At 41.2% G+C, this 26,329-nt stretch overlaps 1 protein-coding gene across 1 annotated transcript in view; it reads left to right on the top strand.

Moving 5' to 3' along the window:
* Positions 1–25,734, top strand: part of FSHR (follicle stimulating hormone receptor) — a 189,535-nt gene extending 163,801 nt beyond the window's left edge. Inside the window, exons 7-10 of the mRNA XM_045369349.3 lie at positions 5,257–5,325; positions 5,440–5,514; positions 19,601–19,786; positions 24,282–25,734. Of these exons, the coding sequence (XP_045225284.2) occupies positions 5,257–5,325; positions 5,440–5,514; positions 19,601–19,786; positions 24,282–25,515 (1,564 nt within the window). The 3' untranslated portion in view covers positions 25,516–25,734. The remainder of the gene's footprint in view (positions 1–5,256; positions 5,326–5,439; positions 5,515–19,600; positions 19,787–24,281) is intronic.
* The last annotated feature ends 595 nt before the right edge of the window (positions 25,735–26,329 follow it).

Here is a 26,329-nt window from a genome sequence, read left to right on the forward strand (position 1 = left end):
AAGTATTTAAAATTGCTGTTTGAATGATGGTCCCCTGTGATACAACATCTGTTCCAAAGGACAGAATAACTCATGCATCAACAAAGCTAGTTATTGCCTGGCAAGGCTTTTGTTGCCCCAAGAAAAAGATCAGGAAGGAGGCCCAATCAGGAAGATAAGGCAATTCCCTCATAACCATGTCAAGCAGCTCCTGCTGAGGCCCATGCTGAGCATAAGATGACTTCTCATTTTCTTGAAACAATCACATTTTTTAAGGAGCTTGAGTTCCTCTCTCCGACTTTTGGGAAATCCTTTTAAATGCACTCTGTGTTGTTAATGAAAGACCTTCTAGTCATTTATGCCAGTAGCCCCTGTAGCAGTTTATCCACTCACCAGGATGGCCAAGAAATAGGACAGTATGGCTTACCTAAGTATGCCTGGGATCCATGAAAGTTAGATGCACAGAATGGCATTTGGAGACCCAGTAATTGCAATCACTTCCGTAAGATATGAAAAGCATTTTGTCGATTTCACAAATTGTTGTGTTTTTTAAAAAATACAACAGTATGAGTTTTTAAAATATGCCTATATGTACAAAAGGTAAATTCCAGCCCATAAAGAATTTTAGCCCTCTTCAATTATATGATTCAGAGACCCAGTTGTTAAAAGAAAAAAGAAATAGTAGAGAGATTATGACACTTTGATGAGTAAAGCTAAGCTCTGTATTTGATGTAAATTAATTACAGAGAACAATGGAAAAAGTTTGAAAACAGATTAGCATAGAAATGGAATGTATGCAGGGAACAATACAATTAAATCAAAGGAATGTATTCAAAATACATAATTAGAACAAAAGTTATAGGTGAGTGATACCGAATCATTTCACATAAGCTCATGATATTTGAAGTGTGTGTGTGTGTGTGTGTGTTGAGATGAGGTGATCGGGTATAGAAAGGGTGAGCAAGAGAAAGCAAAAGGAATAAACTAAAATGCAATCAGAATGAATGATATACAAAGGGAAAAAAAGCACTTATTCTAAGAGTAAAGAAGGAATAATTTAATCTGACTGGTCTGTGATGCAAGAGTTAAAGGAAGAGTTAAATAAGGGAAAGCAAGCTAAGAAAATGTTTTTAAAATAGGCTTTTAGAGATGAGGGTAGTTAGCTAGGGAGTTGGCAAGGGGCAGGCAGAGGGAACAGAATAATAAAGACCATGAAGACCACTCACCTTTTATAAAAATAAAAATAATTGGTCAGGCGCGATGGCTCACGCCTGTAATCCAAGCACTCTGGGAGACCAAGGCAGGCAGATCACGAGGTCAGGAGGTTGAGACCATCCTATCTAATACAGTGAAACCCCATCTCTACTAAAAATACAAAAAAAAAAAAAATCAGCTGGGCATGGTGGCAGGCGTTTGTATTCCCCGCTACTCAAGAGGCTGAAGCAGGGGAATCGCTTGAACTTGGGAGGCGGAGTTTGCAGTGAACCGAGATTGCGTCACTGCACTCCGGCCTGGACAACAGAGTGAGACTCCGTCTCAAAAAATAATAATAAAAAATAAAATAAAATAGAAATAAAAAATTAAAATTAAAAAAATAATAATACAAAGAGCTTGTGCAAAACAGTCAATACATAAGTCGTATTGACCTGCTGAATTGTGAAACAAATGTAACAGTAAAAGGATTCCCGGGCTACTTCACAGAGGGAGATTAGTGATAAATGTAATTAGTTATACCTGGATGTTTATGTTTATTTGGGTCTTTCTTAAAATATGTTCATCTATGTTTATTTTAAATACGGAGACTTAAAATAAATGTTATAATGTGGCAAACATTCAATTTTTTATAGAAAATATATAATTAAGTGGGAGTATGCTCATATCATCCTCGTAGTTTTGCATAGTGTGTTTATATTGCTCTCACAGTATCACTGACCTGATTTTTTTGTCCAACCGTAAGACAGAAGGCAAAGTACTTTAAGTGACCTGGTCTCAACTCTCCCCAAGTAGAGGCAAAGAACCCGAGGAAGTAAGAACTTCTGACATAGCTTTGCAAACCCAAAGCTACAAAAGAAACATATAGATCCTGTCTGCTTTTTCCTAACTCCTGTTCATGTACCCTAATTTCTTGGAATTTAGGAACACACTTTTCAGGAAAGGAGTTTTCTTTCAAGAGTGAATGTTTCTCAAACATCTCTCTAAAGGATAAATTCACTTTTGTGGAAACAGTATCTATTGTTCTTATTTTGGCTGTCCCTTAATCATAGACAATAAAATCATGTAATTCATACTTAACACAACTTAAGTCTCCAATCGTTTCTAGTTTAGCAGCTTCGATGCAGGGGTGCTTTCTTCCTATGGGGACATTTAAGCACACTCAGGGGAAAAAAAAAAAAAAAAAAAGCATGGCAAATGGCACTGATGACTGTCAAAGTATTCTATGGATAGCCATTTTCAAAATTCTGGAAATACTACACAGCTATAAAAAAGAACAAGATCATATCCTTTGCAGCAACATGGATAGAGCTGGAGGTCAATTCTAAGCAATTCTAAGCAAACTAACACAGGAACAGAAAACCAAATACCACATGTTCTCTCTTATAAGTAAGAACTAAACAATGAGAACACATGGATTCTAGGAAGGGAACAACAGACACTGGGGCCTACTTGAGGGAGGAGCGAGAGGATCGAAAAAATATCTATTGGGTACTACGCTTATCACCCAGGTGATGGAATTATTTGTACACCAAACCCCATGACATGCAGACTACCTATGTAAAACACCTGTACATGCTCCCCTGCAACTGAAAGTTGAAAAAAATTCTGAGGCCCTGTTCTAAAAGTAAATATATTTTTAAAGCAACCAGCAGTGAAGGATTATCAGACACTAGCCTAGTGAATCAGAGAAGTGAGCAATAAAAACCCACTATGTAGAGGCTTCTGAGCCCTTCCCAACCCGCACTGAGCCCAGGTAAGCAGAGTGCCTGAATGGGGAAAGCACTCAGCTATGGCCAGCCAGGAGAATGTCCTAATTCAGAAGAAATAAAACGAGGCGACATGCATGACAGGCACTCTGGCCTCAGGAGAGGCCTGCTTCATACATGCTTCCTCTGTTCCTCAGTCAGCCCATCTCCCTTGCCTGCCCCTCAATGAGTTTTAAAGGGCCAAGTCCCCAGCACCTCTACTCTTTAGGGTGAGAGCAGAGTGTGCTTCTGTAGCTTCCTGAGCCTCTGCTGAGTGAGCACACTGGCCTCGTTCCCAAGGACACAAAAGGGTTAAGGTAAGCCTGTGATGCAGTTATTCCTTAGTTGATGTTCTGCCGAGGTTGTTGTGGTCATCATCATCATCATCATCATCTGGTTTTCATATAGGTACTTCCTCTCTTAAGAGACCAGGGGTGCATGTAATAAATGTCAGTTTCCCTTCGTTACTAGTTTTAGATTCCCACAGACTAACGTAAACCCAAGGGCAGCAGTTCTGAACATAATTTTTTATGCGTGTGATGATCCACTGTTGATAGCATGAAATACCATCCTCCTCCCCACATGATGGTATCTGTTGATTGAGATAATCCATAAAGACAAAGGGATATTTGAATACAATAATTATTTAAAATTAGTTTATGTTTTATTTGATTATAGCAACATCGATTTACAGGACAGTTATATGCAAGAAATATCAATTATCTAATCGACAGGCAAATAGGTGGAGCCTGTATGGATTAAGGATCAGCCAACTACATATAACCCAGAGGCCAAATCCAGCTCATGAGCTAAGACAGCAAACACTAACAATGGATCTAAGTTAAGCAAAATGTTATCTCCCAGTAAAAATTCTCTTAATATTACACCTATATTACAAAAAAAATAATTATTACACTTTGAATTTGGTCAATAAAAAATTGTGGAAATTGTTTCATAAGTACCTAAAGTACTTACATAATATTTTTTATTTTTGCCTTTTGGCCCATAAAACCTAAACTTTACTATCAGGCCCTTTACAGAAAAAGTTTGCTGAATCCTGTATTTGATCCAAATCCCCCAGGGATCCACATCCCACAGCTGCCCCAGCAACTTCCACTATCCTGCAACAGTCAGGAGTCCGGATGTGCCTGGGATAGGCTTTCTCAAATGGCATGGGGGTGCACAGCAACTTCTTTGCCATCAGAACCCACCAACTGGTTGTGGATGTTTTAAAAGATTTACATTGCCCTTTTCTGGATTTCTTTAGCTAATTAATTTTCAAGAGGAGGAGAAAGACATACAGTTGTTCCGCTGTGACTTTAAGTGTTTTCTGGCTGCCCATGGCAGGCCAGGAAAGAGTCCTGGACACACAGGAGCTTCTCTGGGTCAGCTTTCTGAACAGTGTTATTTGCAAACCCACTAAGCCAGACAGGGTAAAGAACCTGACAGCAAAACAGGAGCAGGTGGTCAGAGGCTCTTCGGGCTAAGCTCTCCTGACCTTGGTATCTGTTTTTGCTTTCAGATCCACTCAGGAGCAGAGCAAGGCAGAGCTGTAGCCCAAGGTGTCCTTGGGCTCCACTGTCCAGGGAACCCTGCTCACTGACCTTCTTAGCACAATCAGGATGGCTGTTCTACACCCATCTCCACCTCCCCCAGAACCTCCTCCCATGCCCATTCACATCACCTTGCCCTGCCACAGCCCACATTCTCTGTAATTGATTTCTCTTCCTTTCTGGCTTAACCCAGAGCCACCTCCACAAACCTCCAATAACCAGGTCCCTATGGGTCACAGGAGATGTTCAGGTTGTCTGACAACTTAATTAGATCACTTTTGATGACAGCCAGGCCTGCTGCTGTGGGTGATCACGGGTGAAAGGCTTCAGGCCTTAGAGAAAGGTGACACAAAACGTTCTTTCTCTGTCTTATAAACACTTGTTCAATAATTGTATGATTCCTGTCCTTCAGGATGAGAAAGATCTGACGCTCCCCGCATTGCTTCTCTATACACAAATGATGTGTGTAAAGACCTTAGTTATAGAATCCAGGCTGCTCTGCCTAAGTGTGCCTTTTCAAACTTAAATTTCATTTATTCCTTTGAAGAGGTAATACATGCACATAATACAAACTTCAAAAGTTACAAAAGATTATACAGCAATAAATCAGTCTTCCTCCCACCCGTGTCCCCAGGCTTTAAAGGTGGCATTTTCTTTATGCCTCTAACCTGTGCTGTCTGCCCTTGCTCAGTGCTTCCAATTATGAAACCCCTGTATTGTTTGCATCTGACATTATTGGTTTTATAATAAGCCTTTTATTTCAGATGGCTGAATAAGAATGGGATTCAAGAAATACACAACTGTGCATTCAATGGAACCCAACTAGATGAGCTGTAAGTAGCCCTGACTATTCTTCCAGCCCATTTAAAGGGAAATGGCTCTTATAACAGCAATATTTATATTTATGTGGCTTTGTGTTTTCCTTCTTTCCTCAACCCCATCCCCAGGAATCTAAGCGATAATAATAATTTAGAAGAATTGCCTAATGATGTTTTCCACGGAGCCTCTGGACCAGTCATTCTGTGAGTAGCTTTCCCCATTTCTGTGTGTAAGAGCTCAGTTTGTGTAAGTTAGAAGTCAACTCTGCAGCTAGGGGAGAAGCTTCCAAGGCACCACTGGCCATCAAGTTCAATTTTTATTCATGTCATCTGCCACGATTTAGAGAGACAATTTAAGGCTTACCCACAGTCTAACTCTCCATAAAAAGCAATACTAATAATAACATGTAATGAGCATGCACAGAGTGTCAGATGATGTTCTAAGAAGCTAAGATGCATTTTCTTGTTTAATCCTTATAATCACCCCCTGCGGTAGGACCTCTTATTCCCATTTTACAGAAGGAAAAACTGGCTTCCCTGGAGAGGTTAATTCACTCACTCAAGGTTATACAAGAGTTACAGCAGGGATTTAAACTGATCTAACTCATGGTACAGACCCACATCCACTCGACTATGTGTCTCTTCCCTGGAAAGGAAAGCACAATTCTCCATCATCCTCAACACCCAGGAGCTTCCTTCAATCCAATGAGACCTATATATACATTATTTTTGGATCCTCTTTCCAAATCCCTTGTGATACATTCTGTGCCTCATAGTCCTGCATCAGCACCTCTCCTCTTGTCATTTCCTTACTTCCATCTTTCCCTCCAAAAGTGACATTCCCATCTTCTCTTCTTGCCTACACTTCCCCTTCCATCAAGGATCATTCCAAAGTTCTACCTCCACAAGTCTCTCTGACAACCTCACCATCAGCGACTTCTTCCCATGGCTCTCATGGCCTTTATGGCTTCTTTGGTGGGGGGACAATCTGCATCACAATCACAAAAAGGCTTTTTAAAAATGTGTTCCTGGCCTCTAAGCAAGACCTACTACATTTACTGAAGAAAGTACTTCAAGAATGAAGAAAGGAACCCAAAAGGAGAGAATGAGGTGCAAGAAGGAATGGTGAGCAGAGAAATAGATAAGCATGTTAATAAATCTACAATTTTACTAAAGGATCCTTACGTAATCTGCCTGAAGTCAAGTCAGGCATTTAGGAGCCACCCACCTGAACGTCTTATTTGGCAGTTGGCATATGCTACTATGTGTGGTTATCTACCCACCTACCCACCAACCATCTATATGTGTCACTTTTGTCTTCACCAAATAGCTAATATTCTCCTTCAGGCTGGAGCCTGTATACCTCTAGAATTAGACCTCGTATGGAGAGTCAGAATTTTAAATATTTATTACTAATGATAAAGGGTGTGTTGTGATCCATATGTGAGATTCTGCTGCTTTGAAGAAATAAATATACACTTTAGGGTAGATTTCTCATCCTGACCATGTTCAAAGATTATTTGAGAATGCCTGGTTTGAGATAGACAACCTATGCAAATGGAGTATCAGTGTGATTAAAGCAGAGATATAGAGCAGACTTCCTTGGTTTAGACCAATTCTTACCTCTCTAAGCCTCAGTTTCCTCACCTAAAAAACGGCCAAAAAATACCTATTTCCTATTATTTGAAGCATAAAACACAAACACATTAATATTTTTTCACTCATCAAATACATTTTTAAGCAAGACTGATCCTGTGCCATGCAGGAAACAAAGGAAAATTCTTCCTCATAGAAAGCTTATATTGTCATTGGAGGTGGGGATAGAGAGGAGTCAGGCAATACATTAAATATACAACTTAATATATCAAGTCATGATATATCTATGAAGTACAAGGAAGGACCCAGGGCTAACAAATGGAGAGTGTTGGGCATATAGTCCATGGATTCAAGTGCACTCAAGTATACAAAATACTCAAAACTTGTACTGCTTAGTTCATGTTCCCTGTTCCTAGAGTGCTTGGGAGACAAATGAATTTTGACAAGTACTTTCGATGTCTTTGACCCCCACAATAGCAGCATGTCAGTTTCACTTAGCAAAAAGCCCTAAAAGTGTTGAATGTTCCTAAGTAGGCATCTCTATCTGTTCATGGACGAATATTTAAGTGATGGGTGGGTTTCCATATGTGACCTGTACCAGGTACAATATTGAATCTATAGCATCTTAACCTACTACCTGCTCCTGAGAATAGTGAAGTTGGATGAGATCCCCCAACTCCTTCGTTATCCAGCTGAAGAAATCTGAACCAGAGGAGGGAAGTGATCTGTTAAAGATCACACTGCAACTAGAAGGGGCAGTCTGGACCAGAAACTAGGTCTTCTGCCTCACATTCCATGTGTTCCCACCATACCATGTTGCCATAAATACGTTTAATTCAACATCTAAAAGTTATTCGGTGAGGCCCCCTGCAACTGGTTGTGAGCTAAAATAGAGAGGAAAATAACTATTAACACCAGCCTCCCAGTCTAAGAACACCAGTCAATGTTACATAAACATGGCACAGAAGAACATCTCCTGAGGCTGCACAAGCAGATTTCAGGCTAAGACACTGCACAATGTATCTCATAAGAATGTTTAACAGAGAACACAAAACTTGAATCCCCCATCCAGCCCCACTGTGAATACAGGCAAGAAGAGAACCTCTGTGAAAGCATCGGAAGCAATTCTGCACGGTCCTCAAGTTATAGGCCCATTGTTTTATCCTTCTTACCACAGGAACACATCTGTCTAGAATTAAGTGAATAAAATTTACAGAAATTCCATGGAATTAGGAAGCACTCTCCATGACTTAAAAAGGTAGAGAGTGATAATACATTCCCACATATTTTCATCTCAGTGCAGGATCCTGGCTGGAAGCCCGGCCTATAATTTCTAATTTCCTCTCCTCCCTCTGGGGCCAAAAGAATTGTTCACCTTAACATCAAGCCACCCTTTCTGGGGCTTTCAGATTAGTCCATAGATGTTCTTCAAGCCTCTCCTCCTACTGACTTGAGATGCAAGAAGATGAATAACCTATTCCACATCCCACTTCTGCAACCAGATACACTAAACCATCTAAAGCCTGGCCTGAGAGGTGCCTGTGCAGGTGTGCAGTAGACCAGCCCACTCAGGTGACGAGGTAAGAGGTGAGAACAGGAGTATGCGTAGGCTATTCAGATCACAGTAGGTGCAGATCATGCTGACCTTGACTGTACCTTGGGTCAGATTGCTGTCCCCACTCCCACATACACCAAAAAAGACTGTGATATATCTGCATGCAGGAGGTTTACTGGAGGGTGCTTTCAGAATGTACAGGGAATGCTTGATGGAAGCAGAATCAAGGTAATGCATTTGCAGCAAAAGGCTCAGCTGATCCCATGGGGAGATCTGGAGTTAAAATGGTCCTTCAAGATTGTACTGAATTAAGGTAAGGGGCAAGTCCTCCATATCAAGAATCACTGGGTGCAGGCTGTCCCTGGGGAGGAGCCAAACTCCTGGGGAGGAGTAAGTCAGCTGAGAGCAATTCCCAGAGTAGACTCGGCTATGAGCCACCTCAGCTGCGAGTGGTTCTCAGCTGCCCTAGAGCAGCATCTTCAGAGTTGGATGGGTTTTTTTTGGGGGGGTGGGGGGGTTGGGGTTTTTTAAATCACTCATGCTGGAGTGCAGTGGTGCCATCATAGCTCACAGCAGCCTTAAACTCCTGAACTCTAGCGATCCTCCTGCCTCAGCTTTCTGAGTAGCTGGGACTACAAGCGTGTACCACCACACCTGGCCATTTCTGTTATTGTAGAGACAGGGTCTTACTACGTTATCAATGCTGATCTCAAACTCCTGGCCTCAAGTGATTCTCCCGCCTTGGACTCCCAAAGCACTGGAATTACAGGTGTGAGTTGTAACACCCAGCCCCTACCTTTAGCATTTTTGATTCAGTAGGTCAGGGTTGTGGCCTGATAACTTGTATCTCTAACATCTTCCTAGTAAAACTGATGCTGCTGGTCCAGAGTGCTCTCTGAGAATCGCTGCCCTAGGACCAGTGTTGGGAATTGGGAAGCCTTGCTCAGTCTCCAAAATATCTCCTCCACAAGCCAACTGTGGTGAATCTTCCCCCATCACTGGCTCAGGCCTTTTTCCCCAGTGGATATATGCAAGGAATTCTAAGAAAACTAAGGGGCACACACTCAAACTGATGATAGTTCCTTTCCTGAAGGCAAAATTTCTAGTTGAGTGAAGAATAGGGAACCTCTGAACACCTGAAGGTGCACGGGTGCACTGTTCCATTGCAAAGAAAGATAGACGCAGAGAAAGCCAGCAGCACACAAACAAGCTTCAGAGGAGCAGCTCAGCATCCTCATTTCCCCCTTACGAGTCTTGACCTTGAACATCAGCAGCCATCTGAGTTTTTACCTGATATTCTGAACTCACTCAAGGTTGTTTTTTTTAAGCAATCGAGCAATTGCTGTTTCTTTAGGAAACAGTTTCCTGTGGGGAAAATTTAATGCATTGCCTTTGCAGACTGGAGCCAGTACAATCATATTCTGATGGTTTATCAAATTGATTTGGCTATAGCTCAGATTCATTTGATAGTTCAGATTCAAACACTGAGTTATTTGTATAAGAATGATTCTCTTCCATTACCAGTGTACCCACAGTTCTATAGATAGTAAATTGCCTTTTTATCCAGCCTGGGATCATGAAAGAGAGGTCTTCTAGCCATCTGTCAGTGTAGTATACACAAAAATGTGCTCTCACTTATGGAAATGATTGACCTGTAATAACATCTTTGCTGGGAAAAATAGAAATTGTTCAAATCAAATTTGTGGCACTGGCTATAACACACTTTATTAAATGGGGCACAGAGTGCTTTTTAACTCCTGCCTCTCCTGCCTCGGCTTCTTACTACCTTCCTACCCATGCAGTCTCTCTTGCTACTCTGTATCTCAAAAGGAAGTCTTAACAATGTTGAAACAATTTTAAATTACTAAATCTCTTCTGTGCAAGTCATAATCCCATGGGGTCTCCATTGGTCTTTTCAGGATTTAAATTCTCAAAACTACTCACTGTCTGAATATAGCATGCGTTGCAATGTTAAAAGTGGTATTTTTAAAAGAAAGACCAAAATCATTAGAACAGACCAGCCTGAAAGATAAAGTTTAAAAACACCAGCCCACAACTACCCCTTCCCCCTTTTCCAGCCCGCCAGTTCCAGGCACAAGGGCAGGAATAAGTAAGGGCAGGAATAAGTAAGTAAACATTCACAAGGGCAGGAATAAGTAAGTAAACAAGGGCAGGAATAAGTAAATAAACATTCTCAAGTACTCATTGAAGGCATCAAGTCTTACATGACATACATTTAGTGGATGCTGATTAAACACCTACTGTGTGTCTGGCAAGGGGTAAGAAATAGATGTAAAAATGAAAAACAGTACCTACTGTAATGCATCTGGCCAAGGGATGAATGTTACTTCCCAGCACAATAAGCACTGCAGAAATTTTCACAAATGGCTACAGTAACATAGAGCAGATGCCTAATAAATCCTTGTCATCATATCACACAATGACTTTTAACATGGGAAGCGATAGTGTGGGAGGAGACAACCTCTGTCATCCTAGGCCTGAATTTCTGCAATAGCCACTTTGTCCCCTTCCTACCCTCAATCCTTTCCCCTTCCATTAGTTTACCAACTATTTATTGAACACATACCATATGCTGGTATCAAGGTTCTCAAGAGTAATCTTACAAAAATCCACCTTTGAATAAAACCATTCTTCTGCTCATATAAATACTAAACTCTTCTGCCTGACTATCAAGGCTCTGAGATCTAATCCCATCCCATGGTTCTCTTTACTCCTTGAAGTATGGTTGCCCAGAATAACTATTCTAAATACCCCTCACTGTGTAATGATTTATTTTTTGGGCCTCTCTCTAAGCCTATCTTTAGGAAATAGCCATTGTATTAGTCAAGGTTCTTCAAAGACAGAAACGAGAGAGAGAGAGAGAGAGAGAGAGAGAGAGAGAGAGAGAGAGAGAGAGGAGAGGGGATTTTATTATTAAAGTTCTGGGATACATGTGCAGAACATGCAGGTTTGTTACACAGGTATTCACGTGCCATGGTGGTTTACTGCACCCATCAACCCATCATCTACATTAGGTATAACTAAAGGACATAGAGACATGAAAAAACCCTCAAAAACATCAGTGAATCCAGGAGCTGGCTTTTGGAAAAGAATAACAAAATAGATAGACTGCGAGCCAGACTAATGAAGAAGAAAAGAGAATAATCAAATAGACACAATAAAAAATGATAAAGGAGATACCACCACTGATCCCACAGAAATACAAACTACCATCAGAGAATACTATAAACACCTCTAAGCAAATAAACTAGAAAATCCAGAAGAAATGGATAAATTCCTGGACACATACACCCTTCCCAAGACTAAACCAGGAAGAAGTTGAATCATTGAATAGACCAATAACAAGTTCTGAAATTGAGGCAGTAATTAATAGCCTACCAACCAAAAAACGCCCAGGACCAGACAGATTCACAGCCAAATTCTACCAGAGGTACAAAAAGGAGCTGGTACCATTCCTTCTCAAACTATTCCAAATGATAGAAAAAAGAGGGACTCCTCCCTAACTCATTTTATGAGGACAGTATCATCCTGATACCAAAACCTGGCAGAGACAAAAAAAAAAAAAAAAGAAAGAAAAAAGGAAAATTTCAGGCCAATATCCCTGATGAACATCAATGCAAAAATTCTCAATAAAATACTGGCAAACCAAATGCAGCAACACATCAAAAAGCTTATCCACTATGATCAAGCCGGCTTCATCCCTGGGATGCAAGGCTGGTTCAACATATGCAAGTCAATAAAAGTAATCCAACACATAAACAGAACCAATGACAAAAACCACATGATTATCTCAATAGATGCAGAAAAGGCCTTCAACAAAATTCAACACCACTTCATGCTAAAAACTCTCAATAATCTAGGTATTAAGAGAACATATCTCAAAATAATAAGAGCTATTTATGACAAACCCCCAGCCAATATCATACTGAGTGAGCAAAAGCTGGAAGCTTACTCTTTGAAAACCGGCCCAATATAAAGATGCCCTCTCATCACTCCTCTTCAACATAGTGTTGGAAGTTCTGGCCAGGACAATCAGGCAAGAGAAAGAAATAAAGGGTATTCAAATAGGAAGAGAGGAAGTCAAATTGTCTCTGTCTGCAGAGAGATGACATGATTGTATATTTAGAAAACCCCATCGTCTCTGCCCAAAATCTCCTTAAGCTGATAAACAACTTCAGCAAAGTCTCAGGATACAAAATCAATGTGCAAAAATCACAAGTATTCCTATACACCAACAATAGACAAACAGAGAGCCAAATCATGAGTGAACTACCATTCACAATTGCTACAGAAAGAATAAAAATACCTAGGAATACATCTTATAAGGGATGTGAAGGACCTCTTCAAGGAGAACTATGAACCACTGCTCAAGGAAATAAGAGAAGAGAGAATTTCTTAGGGGCATTGGCTCACATGAGTATGGAGGCTGAGGAGTCCATGATAGGCTATCTGCAATCTGGAGAACTAGGGAAGCTATAGCATGGCTTGGTCCAAACTTGAAAGCTTCAGAATCAGGGAGGCCATTGGTCTAACTCTCAGTCCAAGCAAGAGGTCTGACATGCCTGTGTCAATAAGGAGACAGACGTGCCTTGGGGAGTAAGCAGAATGATATATTGGATGGATTGACTTGAATGCAATCCAATGCTTAGGTGTTAGATTGGGAAGAGGCCTGAGAACCAGGGAAATTGATGGTAAAACTCTCAGTCTGAAGTCAAAGTCCTGAGAATCCAAGGGGGTTGGGGAGGGAAACTGGTACAAATCCCTGAGTCCAAAAGCCTGATAACCTGGAGTTCTGATGTCTAAGGGTAGGAGAAGAAGGGGGTCCCAGCTTCTGGGAGAGAGCATATCTTCCTTATTTAGCCCATGGATTCACATGCCAGTCTCTTCTGGAAATACTCTGAGACACCCAGACAGAGTGCTTTAACAACTATCTGAATATTCTTTAATCCCCTCAAGTTGACACTTAAAATTAATTATCATGGTCACAATAATGTACTCCCATGAAGATGTGAATAACTGAGGTCTTTTTTTGTTACTCCCCCCAACACCCATGTATATTTGCATCATAAAAATGGAGAGTGTTTTCATAAAGGAATTAAAATCAAACATCAGATTTTTAGGCCATGTGGAAGAACTGTAGCCAGCAAATAGACCTGTGTGTGTATGATAGAGTGTGCATGTTTTAAGAGAAGAGAGCAAAAAAGGGAATATACTGTAGGTAAGTCTCCAGCCAAGATCTGAACAAGATCTACTTACCCCATCTTTGTCCCTGGTAATATAAATTTCTATGGAATTTTCTAAATCCATGGAGATACTAGAGATATGTTGTATTTTCTGTCATTTCAAAATTTGGAAGTCTTGACAGGTTCCATGTTTGATCCCTTCAGACAGTAAGCTTTAAGTAAACACCTCCACAAAGACTTTTATTTCCCTGTCATCCAGGAACCACTTTTGCTTAAAAATTTGCTTTATTGAACTTTAAGTGACTTTGCCTCTTTCCTAACAAGAGCTCCCTCATCAGCATCCACCAATGAAAGATCTCAATCCCAGGACACTGACAAGATGCATTCGTCTCACAGCAGCAAAGTCATCATGTGCAAATGACAGCAGCACATATGTCTTCTAGCTGTGGTAAGAAGGAATTGAAAATAACAAGCTAGCTCCAGAACACCAAGCAATGGAAAGGCAATGAAGTTTACCAAGGAGGCTTCCCAATCTAACACCTAAACACTGGATTGCATTCAAATCAATCCATCCAGTGTATCATTCTGCTTACTCCCCAAGGCATGTCTGCCTCCTTGTTGACACTGCACAAGGTTGCTCCCTTTCTTGGTAACTTTGATATTCTCAGCCACACATACTTACCTGCTGCAGAGGCACCATTTTCCTGAGCTCACTTTAAGTCTAGATTTCTGGATTTCTCGGTCTGCCTTTCATTCATCTCCCCTTAGAATTAGCTCTTTTGTAAAATTTTTTCCAGCCTCTCATTTTTAGTACAATGGTGAGTCATGTCTGCTTTTGAGACAACTACTTACTGAATAGATTTCGTGAGCCCAAATCCATGCCAGAAATGATACAGAAGACAAAAGTCCCTTAATAATATCTGCTCTCAGGGCACTTGAAATCTGGCTGAGGAGACAAGCAAATATAAATGAAAAGACAATCATAGGAAACAATAGAAGACAAAACACAAGGTGCAAGATTCTGCAATTTGTGGAAGTCAGAGAATATCACAGTTGGCTGGGGTGATCTATTTCCTTTCCTAATCCTTCTCCAGTGTCACTCCCCAGTACATCTTCAAACAAAGCAATAAGTTTCTGGGTACTTACTACATGAAAGGCACTGCTGAGAATGCTACAGACTTCTACCTTCAAGGAGAGATAAAATACAAATAGTGCATAAAGCAAAAGATAGTCAGTGGTAAGAGAGGCAAAAAGTATACAGACTATATCCTATTGCACTCTTACTGGTTTTCAAGGAAAAATTATCTCTTCAACTGTTAAACATTATGGAGACCTCAATGGGGTTTGTTTTGGTTCTCTATTGCCTCATTAAAATTTAATGGCTTAAAACAACCATTCCATTTTGATCACAATTTTGTGTGTCAGACATTTGGATGGCGGGCCCTGATCCATGCAATGTCAGCTCGGGTGGCTGACTGGGGCCAGGGTGGGGGCCGGGAGGGGGGTCCACTTCCAAGTTGTCCCCATCACTTATGTGCCTCACACATCTGTGTTTATTGGGTGTGTTTGTGTGTGTGTGTGTCTGTGTTGTGTCTTCTCTAACTCTGTCCATACGGTTTCTCATTCTCCAGGACCTCTCTGCATGGTTTAGGCTTTTACCAATATGGCAGCCTTAGGGTATTCAGAGATTTTTCATGGCAGCTGAAGACTCTGTAAGACCAAGGAGAAGATGTCAGTGCTCTTAAAGACTAGATCTATAATGAATAGCAACATTTCTATCATATTCTTTTATCCAAAGACATCACAGTTCTGCCCAGATTCAAGGGGAGAACAAACAGACCCTCGATGGAAAAGTGTCAAAGAATTTGCAGTCATCTTTAATCCACCACAGAGTACATGAGATAACAGAATGATATTCTATGGAGTATAAAAATTTGTTTCTCTTTACAATCTTCAATTAATCCAATTTTTATGCTGTAAACCTAAGAGGGAGGCATAATTAAGAAAAATAATCTGCTTTGTATTGCTTATTTTGAAAAATGTGAAAAATGTTCAGGAGAGGCAATGATGGCCTTGGTCTAAATTGTTCCTAAAGGACTTCTAAAATGTTTTTTTCATCATGTTTCTTGGAGTGAGTCCTGCCTGAATTGTTATAGACAAAACAGGGAGTTGAGTCTCAGCCTTTGTTCTTTCCACATTTGAGAAAAAAAGAGGAACCCAAATGCCAGATAAGAACTTGGTCACAGAAAACAGGGCAAGTGTCATTAACAGAACTGGCTAGAAGAGGGGTTGCCAAAAGAGAGGAACAAGATCTCCTGCAGCCAATAAAAAAGTTGGAAATCTCTAAAACAATAGGAAGTATAAATGGAGAGAAGGCAGAGACAGCAGCAGACAGCAAAGATTCATCACAGACACAAGGGTTCATGGACCAGACTCTGATCTCCAGGGACCCCAAATCTGAAGAATCATAATAGGGAGGGAGCTAGACAAGATGCCCTGGACCACCAGAATGTTTACCTTGTGGTGATAGCAATGAGTGTTGTGAGAAGTAATTAGATTCCAGATGTATGTGGTATATAAAGTCAAGAAGTGTTTCTGAGAATTTTGATGTAGGGTATGAGAGAAAGAAAGGAGTCAAGGTAGGCATCAAAGTTTTTGCATGAACAACTGGAAAGGTGGAACAGATTTTCAGAAAAGATCAGGAAGGCCATTTTTATTATCCAAAGTCTGACCTGCCTATTAGACAACTAAGTGAAGATAAGGAGGCAAGTAAATATGAGTCTGGATTTCAAGAAAAAGAAGCAACCTAGAAATACAAATTTTAGAGCCATCAGCATATAAGTTGTATTTATGTCATAAGACTGGATGAGCTCACCTGCAGAATAAGTGAAGATGGAGAAAAGAAGTCTGGGCACTGAGTTCATGGGCACTCCTCAAGTTGGAGGTCACGGAGGAACCAGCAAATAAGAAGAAACTTCCAAGGAGTTAGGAGACAAGTATTACTAGATATACAGAAAATTGCCAGGAAGGTATAAAATTTCTAGATTTGTATGAGCCTTAAGAAGTCATCAAACATACATAGAGCAAAAATTGACAAAACTAGAAGTATAGGAATCCAAAATCATAGTTGGAGATTTTAATATAATTTTCTCAGTAGTGACAGAACAAAGCAAAAAAATCATTAAGTATATAGGAGATTTGATCTAATTAACAGCTAACAAAGAGGGGACTATGTGTAAAATACACACACATACAAATACACACACACGTAACATAAAGGTAATTGTTCTGAAAATGTAAATCTTCCTGAATATCAAACAGGGGATCAGCAGTCCAGAGACTGGCAATAGTAACCACTACTAACTCTAGGACTTGAGGAACAAATGAGGAAGTCATCTTACTGATGTCCAGAAACTGGGGCAACTAGTAGAAGCTGGATCCTCCAAGGATCTGTTCAACGAGAGGTGGAGTCACGGAGAAGACTCCGTTGCTGCCTGAGACAGAGGAGGGATGAGATATGCTCTTTTACCTACCCTCCAATCTCCTGCTAGTGCCATTTGCTAAACCCAATTGAAAGCTGATTGGTAAGGTGGTACCTGGGAAATGGAACTGCAGGGATCATCCCTCCTAAGAAGAGCATAGAGAAGGGCATGACATGGATGTGAGAGACAACAGGCAAATGATCAACACACTGTATACAATGTCTTGTTCTTCATCCTAAGAGCAATGGGGAATCATTAAAGGGTAATCTCATAGGCATTTTTTACATCTGCAGTACTAAGATTGCAATAGATGTTCATAAGGACAGTTATGAGACCAATGCATTTGTCTAGGCAGAGATTGTGGTGACTTAGACCAAAAGTAACAGAAGAAGAGGGAAGTAGGCTGATTTGAAACACGTTTAAAAGTTAGGCTTGAAAGAACAAGACACCGATGTCGATGAGAGAGTCAAGGATGGCACCCAGGTTTCCATTATGAAAAACAGGGGAAATTGGAAGGGTCATTTGCTGAGATGGAGAAAACAAGGAAGAACATATTTACAAGAAAGATGGTAAGTTCAGTTTTGATGCAAGTCATCAAAATGGTGGAGTTCAAAAAACAACTGATTATCTGGACCTGGAGTTCAGGAGTAGGATCTGAATAGGGATACACATTTTGGAAGCCATCAGCACATGCCTGGTATGTGAAACTAAGGGAATGAAAGAGATCACCTGAAAAGATTGGGTATAGTCAGAAGGGGTCTAGGTATAGAGAAATGCCAAAATTTAAACAACAGATAAAAGAGAAGTAAAACAAAACAAAAAAAAAATCAGAAAGAAGTCAACGGAGATGTCAGAGGAAAATATGTTGAGTAGAATATAATGCCAAGAAAGAGAGTATCTCAGAAAGAAGGAGCATTCTACCTGTGAAATGTAACTACAAAATAAAGGAGATCAGAACTAAGACATGGCCTTAGTGAATATTATTTCCCCAGAGGCTAAAGAGAAACTCAATTGAATTGTGAGATGAGGAAATAGTGACATCAAGTATAAACAACTAGTATAAATGTGCTTGGGAAATGGAAGTGACAAATAAGGCAGTAGTTAGGGATGGGTTTCACTGGACAATAGGAAGGCATTATAAATTTTTGAGCAAGATAATTATACAATGAAAACAAGACTTTGAAAATGTAATTTTCACCAGATTGTGAGAGCATATGGGGTAGCAAATATATATTCACACCCCCAAGTTTCATTACTCTGAGTGTCTACTGCTTTGATTTACAGGGAATGCCAACATTAAAGATTCTTCTTCCTCAAGTATATACAAGGGTCCCCAAGGGTGCTGAAATGAACTCATCCTGGTCATCACTTGCTACCACCCCCATCAGAAGCACCCACTCATGGCCAAGCTGTTGGCCCCAACAGGTCCAAGCTGGTGCCATTTAAATCTCCTTGTTCTCACCAGCCAGTCTTGGTTTTGAAGTTTGCAACTACCAGTGGTGCTGCCAGAAAAGCACCCACATCACTGGTGCTGCTGCCAGGAAGGATGGAACTTGCAGCCCATCAGGGGCAGAGACCTGGTTAAACTGGTCATTTGTGCTGAGGTCTACTGGACAGAGACTTTCCTACCAAACAAGAATAACTGTCTCTCTCTCTCTTTCTGTCTGTGTTATATTTATGAAGAATAGTTGCCAGCCATTAAGTGTTTCTGTTGGTCAGGACATTCTTTATGTACTTTAACTCATCTAATTTTCACAACAACCCTCTGAAGTAGATAGGATTTTTGTCTTCCCATTTTACAGCTGAGGAAACTGAAACATGGAGAAGTGACATACTTGACCAAGGTCATAAATCTAACAGGCAGAGGGGCAAGGTAGATGTGCAGGCAGGTCTGCTGTAGATGCCAAGTTCGTAACCACCACTCTGCACTGCCACTTGGACTTTGTGCCAACACTGCCCCTACTGCCTGCCAGACTCTTCTTCCTCTTGTAGTATACTTCCTTCTTGTCCTTTTTCCTGAAATTTGGCCACAGATTCTACTCTAGCTCATCAGAAATATTTTTATAGCTAGTTTTATGGTACAGACAAATGGTCTCAATCCCTTAGTCCCATGCAAATTAGCAGGTACAAATAGACTGTAGAAGGGAAGGTGGCTAATTCTACTCACCAGCAACACTTACATCCCAAATTAGCCAGGATGTAAGTATATCCAGGAATCAGAATGGCCTATTATCTAACTCCTCCTACCAGGAACAGAAGGACCAGGACTCCTACAGAACCAAATGTCCCATTAGCCAAGTATTGATCTGGCCAAGGTGTGTTGGAAGAACTGGAGTCTCTCTCCTCATCCACGTAAGAATATCACTAGAGTGTCTGCTATTTTGCCTGCTAACCAAGAGCAAAAAATTTCAGGTCCATAGTAATCCTATTATATTTACCTTTTCTCTTTATAGAGATATTTCAAGAACAAGGATCCACTCCCTGCCTAGCTATGGCTTAGAAAATCTTAAGAAGCTGAGGGCCAGGTCGACTTACAACTTAAAAAAGCTTCCTAGTCTGGAAAAGCTTGTTGCCCTCATGGAAGCCAGCCTCACCTATCCCAGCCATTGCTGTGCCTTTGCAAACTGGAGACGGCAAATGTGAGTCTATCCTTTGAGCCCTGCTCAGGGATTTCCCCAATGTTGAACTTAGTCCATAATTTCTACATATCTGCGACATGAAGAGAATCTACTTGCAGAGAGTTCCCTGTCTCAAGCCCTTTGGCACATTTTGGGTCAAAAATTCAGTTTTGTGGAGAGTGAGGAATGGTTGCACTCTTTCATTTCTTTGAAAATGGGCTCACAGGACAGGGCTACCCATGGGGCAGAACATATACCAAGTACTAAATGAGAAAACATGAAAAATACTAAGCATAGTGCCTGACTCAGAGTTGGTGCATAATATCTGTTCCCTCTTACCCTTGTACCTTTATAGATTTAATGTTTCAAGTCCCAAACTCTGCACTTCATAAATGCCCCATCCATGTCATGTTTGGCAGGGAGATGCATAAATGCCATGCCAGAGACTGATGTACACATCTGCAGCACATCCCAATCACTCTAAGCCTCTCTAATCCACCTTGGAATCTTACTACCTCACAGGGAGGAGAAAGATTAAGACATCTCATTACTTTGGCTTTCAAAGAAAGCCAGGTTCAAGGAAGCCCAGACTTAAAGAGGATGATCTAAACAGAGACAAGTCCTAGTACCTAACTGGTTAAAAAACTGAGGTAATCATAGAAAGGATCTGGAGAGAGTAAACAGAAAGTCGCCTTGGAGATTGTATGCACGCCCCAGACATTTAAACGATGCATTGGAGGTAAGAATTTACTTAGTATGAAAGTTCTAAAAGCTCTCACTCTCCTCTGAGCTCACCTACATAAGCCACACCATGTAGTTGCACTCAAAATGTTTTCCAAGTAGCTGGGAGTCTCTCCTCAGACCCTTCTGAAGGATTTGTAGAAAAATAGCTGTTTTTCAGAATCTGCATGCATCACTGGGATATTATCCAGAATGGGCACACTTCATAGATGAGCTCAAGAGCCAGGAAATTTCTCCCTGACACCCAGAATTCTTAAGGTCCTGGGCTGAAGCAGTGGCTTGCCTCTTTTATATTCCACGTAAGAATTATTCTATCCAGAGTGAGAAAGATACCAATTTTGCACCAAGTCCCTGGAACTGAATACCCCGAAGGAGAAATAAAGAACATTAAGATTGGCCAGGCGAGGTGGCTCACACCCGTAATCCCAGCACTTTGGGAGGCCAAGGCGGAACAACTCCTTGAGCCCAGGAGTTTGAGACCAACCTGGGTAATGTGGTGGGACCTCGTCTCTACAAAAAAATGAAGAAAATTAGCCATGTGTGGTGGCACATGCCTGTAGGCTTAGCTACTCGGGAGGCTGAAGTGGGAGGATTGCTTGAGCCCAGGTGGTTGAGGCTGCAGTGAGCCATCATCGTGCTACTGTACTCCAGCCTGGGCAGCAGAGTGAGACCCTGTCTTTAAAAAAAAGAAGAAAATGTTAAGATCACTGTGAGAGCAGCTTGCAGTGTGCTATTTGGCCCAGTTCCAACACACCCCAATAATTTGTTATCTCATCGTATTACTCAGACTCCTCTAGACATAGCCTCAAGGCTCTCCCAATTGGCATCTCCACATCTGCCTTATATTGTCCCAGGACATGAGGTCTTCTCTGATCCCTCCAGACCACTCTGCTCTCATCCCTCTAGGTTGCTGCTGTAACTCACCATCCAGGCCTGTTGGGGTACAGCAAGGAGGGGAATGTGGTTCTTCCACAACGTGCCAAAATGGAGTAACAAAAATTGTGATAGATGGTTTTCGTTTTTTATTTTTAGCAATGGGTATTTGATTTTTGTATTCATCAAATTCACACACACAAACACCACAAAATAATTATGTTATTCAGAAGATATTTTCAGATTTATTCCTTTGATAGTATCATTTCATTGTATATCACAGTAGGTGTGGTTTAGTAGTGGGATTCAAGTTTTAACTTGTATGATGAAATTATTCTGATCCTCATTTGGAAATAATGCCCAGAGTATAAACATGAGGCCCCTGTGACTAAAACTTTGGCCAGTGGTCCTCCTGGACTCTTTCTGGGCTCTTCCCAAAAGTTCCTATCAACTACACTCTTCATTTGTCATTGAACCAGATATTTCCTTGTCATAATTCTGTATTCAGTTTGCATTACTTTACTCTCATTTTATTCTTCAATTTTTATTGTATTTAACAATACAAGTTGTTTCTTCACAACACAATGCTGTGAAGGCCATTTCTTCACGATTCAATATTAAATTGACATGCTGTGGCATATGCTTCTAAGTACCCACACAGGGCCTATACCTCCACAAGAATTCCATAAATAACCACCATTTGTCTTCGTACTGCTGACATTTGCCGAGTATTCACTGCCAAGCACTGTAATACTTTGTATCTTTATCTCATTTAATTTCCACAAAGGTAACATGATTATTATTCGTTTCTCACAGAGACAGAAACTGAGGCTCAGAGATACTAAATAACCTGACCTACACTGACCAAACAAATCCAGATCTGCTCTGCCTGCCTCCAAAGCTCAGGCTCTGGGACACTGCTACACCACCCGCAAGCATCTGTTCACTGACTGATCAGAGTCCAAGAGTGCCACTTTTTAAACTGGCCCTAAACTGAATTTCCAAATCCTTATGATAGTTAGGATTTTCCAAAGTACTGTGGAGGCAAGGTTTGATGTCCCTCGGTTTCCACTTTTGTTTCTGTTCTTATCTCAGAGACATAAGTTATTTACTTTTCTCCTTACTTCATGTCAGTGGGTCACTTCTGTTTCAGAAAAGGGAAGCACAATATTTAAAATATGTGGACAGCAGCAACAACAATAAGAATCTTCACAGACGCCAACCATAAGTCCCAGGAAGTGAAGCCTGTTTCTAGAGAGTTAAGTAAGATCTCAATCCAATGAACCACACTGCAGTCAGCAAGTACCAGGTTACTTACTTTCTCTTCCTGGAATCAGGCTGCAGCTAGTTCATAACAGGGTTTAAGAGTTGGGAATTAGACTAAGGACCACAAGATAACCCTCTTATGCCCTCTACGCCCATTATGGAGCTTGCCTCACCTTCCTTGGAAGACCACTGACTAAATCAAAACATTTTCTGGGCTCTGTTTCCATTGACTTTCAATTCTGTATATGTTCATCATTGAGCCTTAAACAAACAAAAAGAATCCCTTAGGCCAAGGGAAAATGACTTCCTGGCAATTCAATTCACTTCCCAGGGGTGAGAGAAGAGAGGATGGGGAGAGATGGGGAAAAGTTCAGTCCATGTATAATAGGTTGGAACACCTGGTGAGACTCATCCTTTAGCATCAAATGGAGTCTTTACCTCCTCCACTCCCCTAGCCACTTCTTTCCTCCTTATGAGGGTTTTAATATTCACTTCCCCGCTTATATCTGAGGTGATGTCAAGGTTTAATAAAAATACAGTCAACTTAATATAGATGTGAACTTGCCCCTTGGGGAAGGAGGGAAAGGTATGCCTGTGTATGTGTGATTTTTTTTTTCATCCAAAAATGTCCCAATGTAAGGGTTATTCCCATTCCATAAGCCTTTACTTCCAAACTGAAATATTACCTTCCATGTCTCTACATCCAGAGTATTGATAGACTACTCTGGGGTAGAATATTTATAGGTATACTCATGGATTGAATATTTATCACCTGGATTTCATTCAAATCCCTCTGTAAGTACCTCTATGCTGTTCACAAGGCCCCTTGTACATTTGTGTTTAAAGGGAAAACCAAGACAGCAAAGTGAGCCCAAGGAGACCTAGGCTGCCCCGAGGATGAGTTACATTCTTAGAATAAATTAGGTCCTTTTGCAACTTGCACTTGCTCTTTGGGGCACTCACTAGGAAACTAATATGAGACAGCCAGGCTTACCTTGCAGACAAACACATGTCTGAGGCCTATTGTGGCCCCCAGAAAGTGAGATAATAAAGAACAGGAAAGACCCTGGTAGCATTGCAGGCAAATTAGCTGGCCTCCTAATAGCCTGAGAACCAAAGAGCCAGGGAACAGGGGCTGGCTGGGAACTAACTAGATTTTGATCCCCTAATTTATGTAGATAAGAGAAGCAAATAAGTTCTCATTTGAGTGAGAGAACAGTCTGGATCTTCCAGTGATTTGAGTGTAGAAGAATAGGAATATCTCCTACTCAGGCATATTAAGAGATAGCTGGATCAAGATGAGAGAAGGAAAAGGGTAGAGTTGATACCAGGTCTGTAAATTATTTTCACTTAACAGCAAGGCTTAGTCTCAGGCGCCTTCCTCCCCACATTCAGGTTGTGGCAAGATGGTTTCCCCAGTGGGCCATCCAACTCTAGTAATATATATACAAGTTGTTATATTCATTTACAGTAAGCAGCATTAACCCTTGAGCTTAGCCTCAAGGGCAGATACGATGTGAGAAGAAACAAAAAATCTCGGGAGGAAACCCATCATTTCTACCCTGCACAAAGACAGTGATGTATTTGCTATTCTGGATCTGAGATGTTGATTCTATTTCTTTTTGTATTTTTCTAGTTCTGAGCTTCATCCAATTTGCAACAAATCTATTTTAAGGCAAGAAGTTGATTATACGACTCAGGCTAGGGGTCGGAGAGCCTCTCTGGCAGAAGACAATGAGCCCGGTTACAGCAGAGGATTTGACATGATGTACAGTGAGTTTGACTATGACTTATGCAATGAAGTGGCTGACGTGACCTGTTCCCCTAAGCCAGATGCATTCAACCCATGTGAAGATATCATGGGGTACAACATCCTCAGAGTCCTGATATGGTTTATCAGCATCCTGGCCATCACTGGGAACATCATAGTGCTGGTGATCCTAACTACCAGCCAATATAAACTCACGGTCCCCAGGTTCCTTATGTGCAACCTGGCCTTTGCTGATCTCTGCATTGGAATCTACCTGCTGCTTATTGCATCAGTTGATATCCACACCAAAAGCCAGTATCACAACTATGCCATTGACTGGCAAACTGGGGCAGGCTGTGATGCTGCTGGCTTTTTCACTGTGTTTGCCAGTGAGCTGTCAGTCTACACTCTGACAGCTATCACCTTGGAAAGATGGCATACCATCACCCATGCCATGCAGCTGGACTGCAAGGTGCAGCTCCGCCATGCTGCCAGTGTCATGGTGATGGGCTGGATTTTTGCTTTTGCAGCTGCCCTCTTTCCCATCTTTGGCATCAGCAGCTACATGAAGGTGAGCATCTGCCTGCCCATGGATATTGACAGCCCTTTGTCACAGTTGTATGTCATGTCCCTCCTTGTGCTCAATGTCCTGGCTTTTGTGGTCATCTGTGGCTGCTATACCCACATCTACCTCACAGTGCGGAACCCCAACATCGTGTCCTCCTCTAGTGACACCAGGATCGCCAAGCGCATGGCCATGCTCATCTTCACTGACTTCCTCTGCATGGCACCCATTTCTTTCTTTGCCATTTCTGCCTCCCTCAAGGTGCCCCTCATCACTGTGTCCAAAGCGAAGATCCTGCTGGTCCTCTTTTACCCCATCAACTCCTGTGCCAACCCCTTCCTCTATGCCATCTTTACCAAAAACTTTCGCAGAGATTTCTTCATTCTGCTGAGCAAGTTTGGCTGCTATGAAATGCAAGCCCAAATTTATAGGACAGAAACCTCATCCACTGCCCACAACTCCCATCCAAGGAATGGCCACTGCTCTTCAGCTCACAGAGTCACCAATGGTTCCAGTTACATACTTGTCCCTCTAAGTCATTTAGCCCAAAAGTAAAACACAATGTGAAAATGTATCTGAGTGTTGAATGATAATTCAGCCTTGCCTTTGAAGGGTATGCCACAGATAGCTGACAGTGGTTCTACATATCTCATCTAATTTAAGCTTCCTGGCATACCTTTAAGGTAAATTGGTCAGGAACTATTAATTCCATGTGATACATTGGGAAGCTGAATTATTAGTAACAACAATAATTAAAGAATACAATACTATATTACATGTTTTATCCTTATATATGTTGTTTTTGAACATTATGTACAAAGTGCTTTTGTTCAGATTATCTCAACTGATCCCTGTTAAATAAGCAGGACAGGGATTATTCTTGGAGTTTTACAAATGAGGAAACTAAGACTCAGAGTTAAGTGACTTGTTCAAAATTGTTTGGTTTGTCAGAGGCAGAGCCAGGATTAGGTATTCCAACTCCCAGAGAATTTCCAAGAGAAGCACCATGGTATTCATTCATTCATTCATTCATTCAACAAATATTTACTGAACACCCATTTGAAGCCTTTGTTATGCATCAGTGTAGACAGGCTAAAATACATTTCCCAGAATTCCCTTCCTCATGTGTTTCCAATTAGAGTGGGCCATAGTGAAGACTCTAGGAAAACAGGAGGGCAGAGGAAAACGGCAGCCATTTTGTAGCTCAGCACACTGTTGCTGATGCTGACTCAGCTTACTGCTGTAAAGCAGCGGCTGGGTCTCCAATTGCTCCACCTTTCCCTGGATCCTCCTTCAGGTTCTCAGACTCATCCTGGGCCAGGTATATTTGTTAAGTTCCATGAAAAAGGGTCCAACCTCTGCAGGGCAC

Source organism: Macaca fascicularis, chromosome 13 (assembly GCF_037993035.2).
Source record: "Macaca fascicularis isolate 582-1 chromosome 13, T2T-MFA8v1.1".
Classification (NCBI taxonomy): Eukaryota; Metazoa; Chordata; class Mammalia; order Primates; family Cercopithecidae; genus Macaca; species Macaca fascicularis.